The 8,504-nt window shown below is 43.1% G+C and overlaps 1 protein-coding gene across 1 annotated transcript; it reads right to left on the bottom strand.

Annotated features, from left to right (window-relative positions):
* Positions 1-319: 319 nt before the first annotated feature.
* SERTM2 (serine rich and transmembrane domain containing 2) lies at positions 320-8,229 on the bottom strand. Its single transcript, XM_064463374.1, has 2 exons — positions 7,698-8,229; positions 320-4,350 (listed from the first exon to the last, which is right to left on the bottom strand). The coding sequence occupies exon 2, from the start codon at positions 3,754-3,756 to the stop codon at positions 3,478-3,480; it is 279 nt and encodes a 92-aa protein (XP_064319444.1). The 5' UTR covers positions 3,757-4,350; positions 7,698-8,229; the 3' UTR covers positions 320-3,477.
* Between the last annotated feature and the right edge of the window lie 275 nt (positions 8,230-8,504).

Here is an 8,504-nt window from a genome sequence, read left to right as displayed (position 1 = left end):
CAGCAATGCATAGTCATTTTGCTGCTCCTTCAGAACAACGGGTGGCTCTCTTCCCCTGCAGGTAGGGAATGGAGGGGGTGACGCATTTACTAAATAGTCATATTTGTTTCCAGTGTGCAAGATGGGAGTAAAGATGGGAGCAAACTGTCCTGGTTCAAGGAATACTTACACAGACTGGTAGGGCATCTTCTTACACAGATGCCCCCTGAAGCCAACAATTAATTTGAAATGAGTGGCACCACCTGAGCCTGTTTCTGTCTATGAGCTGGTCTCTCAGATCCACATGTGGGAACAGTACAGAGCAGTCAATGACTCAGCATTGGCAGTAGTATGTCTCTTTATTTTTGTAAAAAGACGCAATTTTCTGTAGCAGATGGACAAGTGGGAAGGAAACAGACTGCTGGAGGGGAAGGGTATGGATGTGACGCCTGCAGTTCTCCAAGATCCAGCAAATCCATGCAAAAGTTCCAATAACCACTCCTTATAGCCAAAGAATGCCACAGTCCACTAATGCCCACTCAGCAAACACAGGACAACGCATCCCAGCAGTCTCTTTTCTCAGAGACTGGACAGGTCTCAGGTCTTAGACAATACAAATGAGAATGAAAAGGGAGAAAGACATTCTATTTCTCGAGGGGAAAGGCTTTAAAATTTGCTGGCGTTTTACAGACAAATGAGGCACTCTAAGTGCCTCTGGGATTATGGATGTATCAAGTGGGACAGATACTTTGTGTGAAATGAAGCTTTAGAAAGGAAAACTTGTCATTTTTGTGTTAGAAGATAGGGCTGCCTTCATTAGCAGTATTAGATAGAAATACACAGTCCGCTCAAAAATATGATGTGATATAATGTAATGATATATAAAGTGATTGCTCTTTTACTTACAGTATATTTACTGAATAGATTTTAAAGGGTTGTGAGACTTTTCTGAATTAACATTCCTTAATATGAAGGAAAGAAATGGAGTCTTGACACCTACGTCTGGGGGGCTTTTCAGCTGAGAACCAGGGAATCAGAATTTGGGTCCCAACTCAGATTCTGATACTGTCTTTTTCCATTAGTAGGTCTGATATTTTATGTCAGTATCTGAATCTGTCCCACAGCTTCTTGGAAATAAGGCTTTTCCACAGGTAATTGTTCTGGAAGGCTAATGTGGTTTAGTTGCTGATTTAGTATGTTAGAACATTTATTGTCTAATCTGTAGCTTTAAAATGGCACATCGAGAAAATTGGGAGGCTGTAGAGGGCAGGCCAGATGTTGAGCTTGGGCTAGGCTGCCTCGTGATGGCTGAATGAATGACACATACCAAGCCAACTTGATCTGCACAGATTTTTGTTAAATTTAAATGTCATTGACTATCTCAGTAGCCGTCTGTCGTAGTTGGATTAATGTCCAAATCATCACACAGAATATGGGCTCTTGTGCAGTACTGAGAGTTGCACTTCTTGAGGAGCCAATCTTTAGATGGGGTGTAAAGCCACCATCCTACCTGGTGATATCTGTGTGCTGTCCCCACGGCAGAAGGTTTGAGGGCAACCTGCCTCCTGCCTTCTTTTCCAGGTAAACACGGCCAAGCATGGCATAGGGAGATATTGCTGAGAGTGTATCTGCTGTATTCCCTTACACAGTCACTGTGCTGTTTCACAGTTTAAAGCTGCTTACATGGGGGTTAATGGAGTATAAAAGGTTCTATTCAATATAAGCAAGCAATTTTAAAATAGTTTTGTACTAAATACATGAGTGATAAAAACACTAGTCCTGCTCGTGGGCCAACTGCATCCAGTATGGACCTTGCTTGTCATGCTGCTCCCCCCCCCCCACAATCAGCTCTAAAGGCCATATTCCTAGTCCAAACAGCTCACCCATATGCAGACCTTTAAAGGTAAATAAAGAACCTGTTGTACACAAAGCATATGAGAAGCAGTTTCTTGTTACTCTCACAAGTCCATGGAGTCAGTGTCATCTCTAATTTTAGCACTGCTTTTGTATGGGGAATTTACACTTTCCAAGCCCTTGGAGAGAGGAGAACTGGAGTGTATATAAATGTGGAAAGCACCAGGGGTTTTATCACTAAGCTAGAATTAGACTGTAATAAAGAAGATAAGCTGGGTAAAATTCATGCCCTTTAGAGATGTAGCTGGAACAATCTCACTCAGGGTTTTTCTGTAGGAGGCAGTGGCTCTCCCAGAAGTGATGTGCCATATTTCGTTCCACCTTTCCCACCCACAGAAGCAAAGTCTATCTTTGTACATCATTCACAGGTAAGAGGATTAGGTTAGATTGTTGTTTCATTTTTTTTTCCTTGCAGTTCCAAATGATCTGCCAGGATATTTGAATGCAGTCCTATGTTTCAGTGCTCAGTGAGTTTGCTTTCCATCTGCACGTTCCCCACTAGTCTATGTCCAAAGCTGTTCACACTATTCATTATTGCAGTGCCAGGCCCTGGTGTTTCTTCATCTTGCTTTGGAGGAAAACAAATGAAAAAGCTTTGGAAGAACTGGTGTCTTTTGAGAAAGAAAACCCAACATCGATATGACAGGAAATGTTATTGTGAGTCTAAGTCTGTTAGGAGAACAATGTCTGTTTGACTCACAAACTTTACACTGCATTTTAATTACTGAGTGATACTGGGAAGGCTGAAAGGCATGAAGATGTTTGTATTCAGCTCAGTTAATGTAATGGAGACAAAGAAAGAGAGGTAGAGTGTCTCTTAACATTTTTGCTTTCCTGCTGCTCATTCCCTGCTGATGCTTTCTTTTTATTTTAAACCTTTGTTAAATTTTATCGTGACTTTCTTTCCTCTTTTAAAAGTTCTGTCTCTGATATCTGGAATGCAGCTATCCACAGTATGGTTTTTAAGGTCAGAAACCAATAGTTCCAGCAGGTGATGAAATGTTTGTATGCTTCTGAAACTCCATTGGGTAAATCTGCCATTCAAGTGGAAAAAAAGTAGTTTAAGTTTTTCCTTCTTGAATGGGAAAAATGCCTGAGAATTTCCAAACCACTGATAATTTTTGTATGTGCCCCATGGGCTCTTCCAGCTTACGCCACTTAACTTTGTTGACTCAACTCTGTTCACAAGCAAGGAATTTCAGGGTAGAGAGATAGGTCAGCAAATACAGACTCCAGCACACATTCTGGTATGTGTCTCTCTGGATTTTTGGCTGTCATTATTGTGGCTTTTACCATTTTCTGCAAGGGCTTTTAGAGGGATATGAGTCTTTCCTGACAGCAGTAGGTTTCTGTAATGTAAATTTTATTGAGGGTGTTGCATACATGTTGCCTGTAGTGTCAACAGCCAGTGGGTCCCAGCCAGTCAGTCTGAGTTGCGTGACACTCTCCAGATGCTCTGTGCGGCTGTTGATGGTTGTGCAATAAGTTGTAGGGCTCAATAGGCAGGCAGAGATTCTTTCCACCAGCATTTTTGCCGAACACAATGTGTTTCACGAGCACAGAGCACTCTTTGCTTTGGGGTCTCTAAGCAGTAGGAATCCTGCTGTGCATTTCCACATCTGTGAACTGCTGGACATTCTCAGTGCTCTCTGGAGACGTGGTGATTGGGGAAATGACATGCTTCAGGCGCAAGAGCATGGAGAAAAGCAATATGAGAAGGATCGCCAGAAGTGTTAGGAACAATCCCACATACACATAGAGGCTGGAATATTTATCTGCTGTTGTGTCTACTTCTGTAGCCAGAGTTGGCAAGTGGACACGGCCAGTCAGGTTTCCATGGAATTTGAAATAAATCTCAGTCATTGCTTTCTGTCAGCTTTGGTCCATTTTCCCTATTTACCTTCAGATTTCCTGTCTTCCCTCACCAGACTCACAAAAGAGGTCAAAGGAGGAAGCTTAGGACAGGTAGCACAATGGCTTCAGCAAGAAATGCTCCATCCTCTTGGTCTCAAGACTGCTGGTTCACACAGTTAAGCAGACTGCATGAGACAGGCCTTTGCAAATCATTTTGCAAGCTGCTATTTCAATGACAACAAGCATTAGACTTGTGTTTTACACTGCCATCTGGCTTTTACTTTGTCCTGAAAATGCTTTGGTCCTTCTTTTGGTGAGTCACCTCCTTTGGTAGGTAAAAAGCTTTGGTCCTTCTCTCAAACTGAGCTGTAAAGCTTTGCACAGCTTTGGTCTTTGCAAGTGTTTTCCAAACAAACCGAGCCAGCTTTCTGCCAGCTTCTCCCACAGCAGGTGGTTTTATCCCTGTGTGAGCTGGGGAAGGTTGCTTTCTGCTTTGCCAGGCTGCTGGGGGATCTCTTCTTTCCTAATCCAGGGCTATTGATGCTTGCTTAAAGAGTATGGAGTTTTGAATTTCTTATTAGGAACAGTCAAAAAGTCACCTTTCTAAAACAAAAAAAAAAAAAAAAGAAAGAGAGAAAGAGAGAGAAATGAAACCAGGTACCAAAATAGCCTAGCCTATATGTGGTATCTTTAGAACAAATAGATAAAGAAACCCTTGTCATGCTCCTGTGAGACACCCTGAGATCAGAGAAGCACTGAATATTTGACTTTAGAGAAAGACCATGCAAATCCAATTGTTAAGGTCTCCTCCAGTAACACTCACTACTTATGGGTAAGAGAAGGCCCCCGGTCTATGGAATTAGATGCCACAGAGGAAGGGAACATATGAGTCCAGCCGGTGTCTTCCACCTTGTGTCTCATTTATTGTTGACCAGGACCTCTGTTTCTGAGGCAGGATGAACCTGGCAGGCATCCAGAGTCCTACCTGTCCCTCTGGGGCAACTCTGCCGCAGGATATGACACTTTGTTCACCTCCTGGGAGCAGAACTTACTAGAAATGGAGGGAATCTTAATGTTCTAGTATTTTCAATTCTTCCAGTTGGGACCAGAAAACGTAAATGCCAAAATTTCACTGTAAATGGTGCATCCAAAAGCATCATGTTCTGCTTTGATAAGACCAGAATTTTGGTTTTACATGAAGCAAAAATGATAGCACTGAAACAAAGTGATGCAGTCATTTATAATGTTCACTACATATACAACTACATGAGATGTAAATAGAGTAATTTAATATGTTATATATACTATAGTAGTTGGATTAAAATGAAACATTAGGTCAAGATGATAGAAGCTCTGACGCTTTTAGATAAAGGTTTCACCTAAAAGACATACTGCTGCAAAATGTTTTGACTTTCATGAGCCTTTAGCCTGTAAAATGTAGCTGTTTTATTGACAATGTTTGGTATGTTCTCCCCATGCACCAATGGGAACACCACCTTGCTGTTCTTCAGAGAGAGGTGGCTGAAATCTGGAGGCCTGAGTCATCAGGAAGCTGATATTCAGGCTTTCATTACAAGCAAGACAGACCTACTTTGGCTCACATGATGGGGAAACATCTGATGTGCTGAGTTTTTGGGGAAGGGATGCTGGGGATTGTCTACGCCTTCCCTCCTAGCCCCTGGAATACCTTCTTCAGTACCAAAGCATTTGAGACAACAGCGATCCAGTTTAGGGAATATTGGGCCAATTCTTGCTTAGTAATAGGCTGGCTAAGCTGGGCCAAATTGCTGATTGAAAAAATTGCCTGGGGGTTTGACTTCTGCAGTGCCTGTGAGGGTAGTGGATTCTGAGCTGTGCTTCGTGTAGGAGGGTATGGGCAAGCATGGCAGAAAAGGGCTGCTCAGTGTTTTTCCAGGGGCTGACCCAACCCCTTTGGAGCCAGTTATTCTGGCCGCAGGTTTGATGCTGATGCAGAAGCATGGGACATGAAAGTGAGGGTTGTGTTGCAGCCAGGCATGTTTTTCTCTCAATTATAGGGTAATAACTGTGATTTTCACACTTTGAACATATAAACAGAAATTCTTCACCCATGAAGATGTTCATAGGTTACACAGCAGGTGGGAGATAGAGGGTGTGAAGGTTACTGGCCATATTAAACCTCGGTTCTTACAAGATGATTTCTCTGATGATAATGAAATGCAATCAGTCCGGAATCTGATACTTGTGTGAGTCAAAGCACAGAGCAATGTCTTTGCCCATCAATCTGATATCTTACTGAGAGCAAAAGCCAGAGCTAGTTTCTCTCCTTAAGGAGCAGAGAGCCTAATGGCTTTAAATACTTCATAAAATTAGATTGCAGAATACTAACGACATTAGTCTGAAGTTCAATAATTAACTACAAACCAAGACATTGAATTAACAAAGCTCAGCTGGGCATATATTGATAAAAGGAGCAGATTAGTAGTAAAAAATATTGCAATAGGGAGTTGGCACAGCTCTGGTTTTTTTTAGTGTGTGCTGTAGAATTGTCAGGAGCAATCAACTATTCAGACTATTGAAAGCTGTGAAATTAACTATATCTTTTCCAGAAATGAGCCAGAAATAATTCAGTAGCTCCAGGCAACCCCGAAGATTTTTGCTTTTCAATCTTCCACTTATGTCACTGAGCACGTCTTTTTGGATAATAGTAGATGCAGCTTTGCACGCACCCCTTTAAGAAATAGAAGCTTGAAGACTAGTGACCAAGGTCATGTGAAAATAAGTGGTACACAAAGGTTCTGAAAAAAATAAAAGTGTACAAAGCATTTATACAAAATATGTGTAACTTAATTTGACTTGGATTACAGGAGGCAAAACCTCACTGCTTACCCTGAGAAGCCCCCAAGTCCATGGATAGAGATAGTAGGTAGAAGTTTGCTCTAGAGCAGAGCAGCATAACTACAGCCCACATTCCCTGTGCTCTAAGTTGTTGATCAAGGCTTAGTCATTCTTCTCTGGCTGGCCAGTACTCCCATTTCTGAGAGGTGCCAAGCACCATTAATGTTCACAGGTGCTCAGTGGGTACAGAGTGATTCCAAGCAGACACTTCTTTTTTTATCAGTTTGTGGTTGGTTTTAAGCAAAGATTAAAAAAAACCCCAAACCAACATACTTCATTTAATAAAAATAAGTAATGAAAATAGAAGTCTCATACAACCATCAGAAAGGCTTCTTCTCAGAGTGTGTCACTGAGGCAGGAAATTTATGAGCCAAAACTTCATGGGTGCTGAGATGACCACCCTCCCACTGCAGCTATCAGGGTTTGGGGAGCTTCAGTTTTGGGGAGTATTTGTGAAGCCTGCATGGCCCTACTCTGCACCTTCTGTCACAGAGGAGCGGAGAGGAAGCAAGGTTTTCCCCAAAGCAGTGCAGACAGATAGTATAAATTGATCTTGCAAATGCAGTTGCCGTCTTGCCTACTTGCTTCCTGTTACTCCCGTCTTCTGTTTAAGTGCCACTTGCCAGCAAGGCATCTCTGAAAGTGTAAGCAACTTTTCAGAGTTCTCTTTTGCTTTTCCACCTGGTACTCTAACTACGACAAAGAAGTAAGTGGGTCAAAATAGAACAATTACTTGTGTAGCTTCTCCAAGGCTACTAATTAAAACTGCACTGAACTGGCTGGCAAGTCCAGAAAGGTTTGAACACAGACATTACCAGGTGTATTCTGTCTAGGTGACTTCTAGAGGAAAAAATCAGCACTGAAGAAGTGCAAACAAAATGTTAAAGTATCAATTCCCTCCATGGTTTGCATTTTCTCCAGGGAGGATCTGAGGGAGAGGGAAGGGGTGGGAGGGGGATCTCTTCTGTCAGTGGCGGACGGTGGTTTTTGTTCTCATGCTGAAGTGCAAGGTAGTATGTCAGTGTCTCAGCTGTGGTAGTGCATAGGAAGAGAACAGAATAAAGCATAGTTACCTTTCAGAGCAGGCAGGAGTGTTGGGACTAGGCATTAGAGCAGCTGGTTCAGACCATGAGCTTGCTGGTGATATATCTAGGAACATCTCCTCCCAGGTAGTGGGATTTGTGCAGAAAAGATTTGCTGTCTTATTGCTGGAGTCAGGATACTGTCTTTTCAGCAACAGGCATGCCAAGTGCACTTTCTTCTCTGCTCTTGAATTCACATGGTTCGCTGACAGGGATGGCTCTTACTCCCGGTCTTGAGATGTCAACTGACAGTCTAACTGAGCAGCATCACTGCTGATGCCCTTCCTTTGCAGGCAATAGCGGAAGGGGGCAAGGAGCTTTCTCTTCATGAGCTTCACTGCTTGGATGGAAACAGTCAGTCCCCTCCCTCAGCAGCGGTAGGTAACAGTTAGAGCGGAGAGGATCAGTAGTGCTCCGGAGCTGCTGCATCTCAGCAGCGAGAAAGGAGGGAAGGGAGGGAGGCTGTGAGCTCAGCTCGGCAGCAAGCAAGGAGGGAAGGGAGGGAGGCTGTGAGCTCAGCTCGCAGCAAAGTTTGTGCAAGGTTCTTCTTAACCCTTTCGTGCTTGCAAGTGGTAAACAAGACTGAGCTGCCCACTAATTATGGAGTAAGACATGAGCCAGGGGGACAGATTACCAGTTTCTCTCTCATTTTCTGGAAGGTGCAAAGGTTTTTTGCTTTGTGCCTCTTGGGAGGGGTTACCTGGTGAGGGCTGCCAGCTGGGTTCCTGTCCGGAACCATGGACAAGTGTCACTCTTCAGCTGAGACCCTCAGGATAGTCCCCCAGCATTGGTTTTTGG

Source organism: Phalacrocorax carbo, chromosome 11 (assembly GCF_963921805.1).
Source record: "Phalacrocorax carbo chromosome 11, bPhaCar2.1, whole genome shotgun sequence".
In the NCBI taxonomy this organism is placed as follows: Eukaryota; Metazoa; Chordata; class Aves; order Suliformes; family Phalacrocoracidae; genus Phalacrocorax; species Phalacrocorax carbo.
The sequence above is the reverse complement of the archived record's forward strand: the minus strand, read 5'-3'. Positions and strand labels throughout refer to the sequence as shown.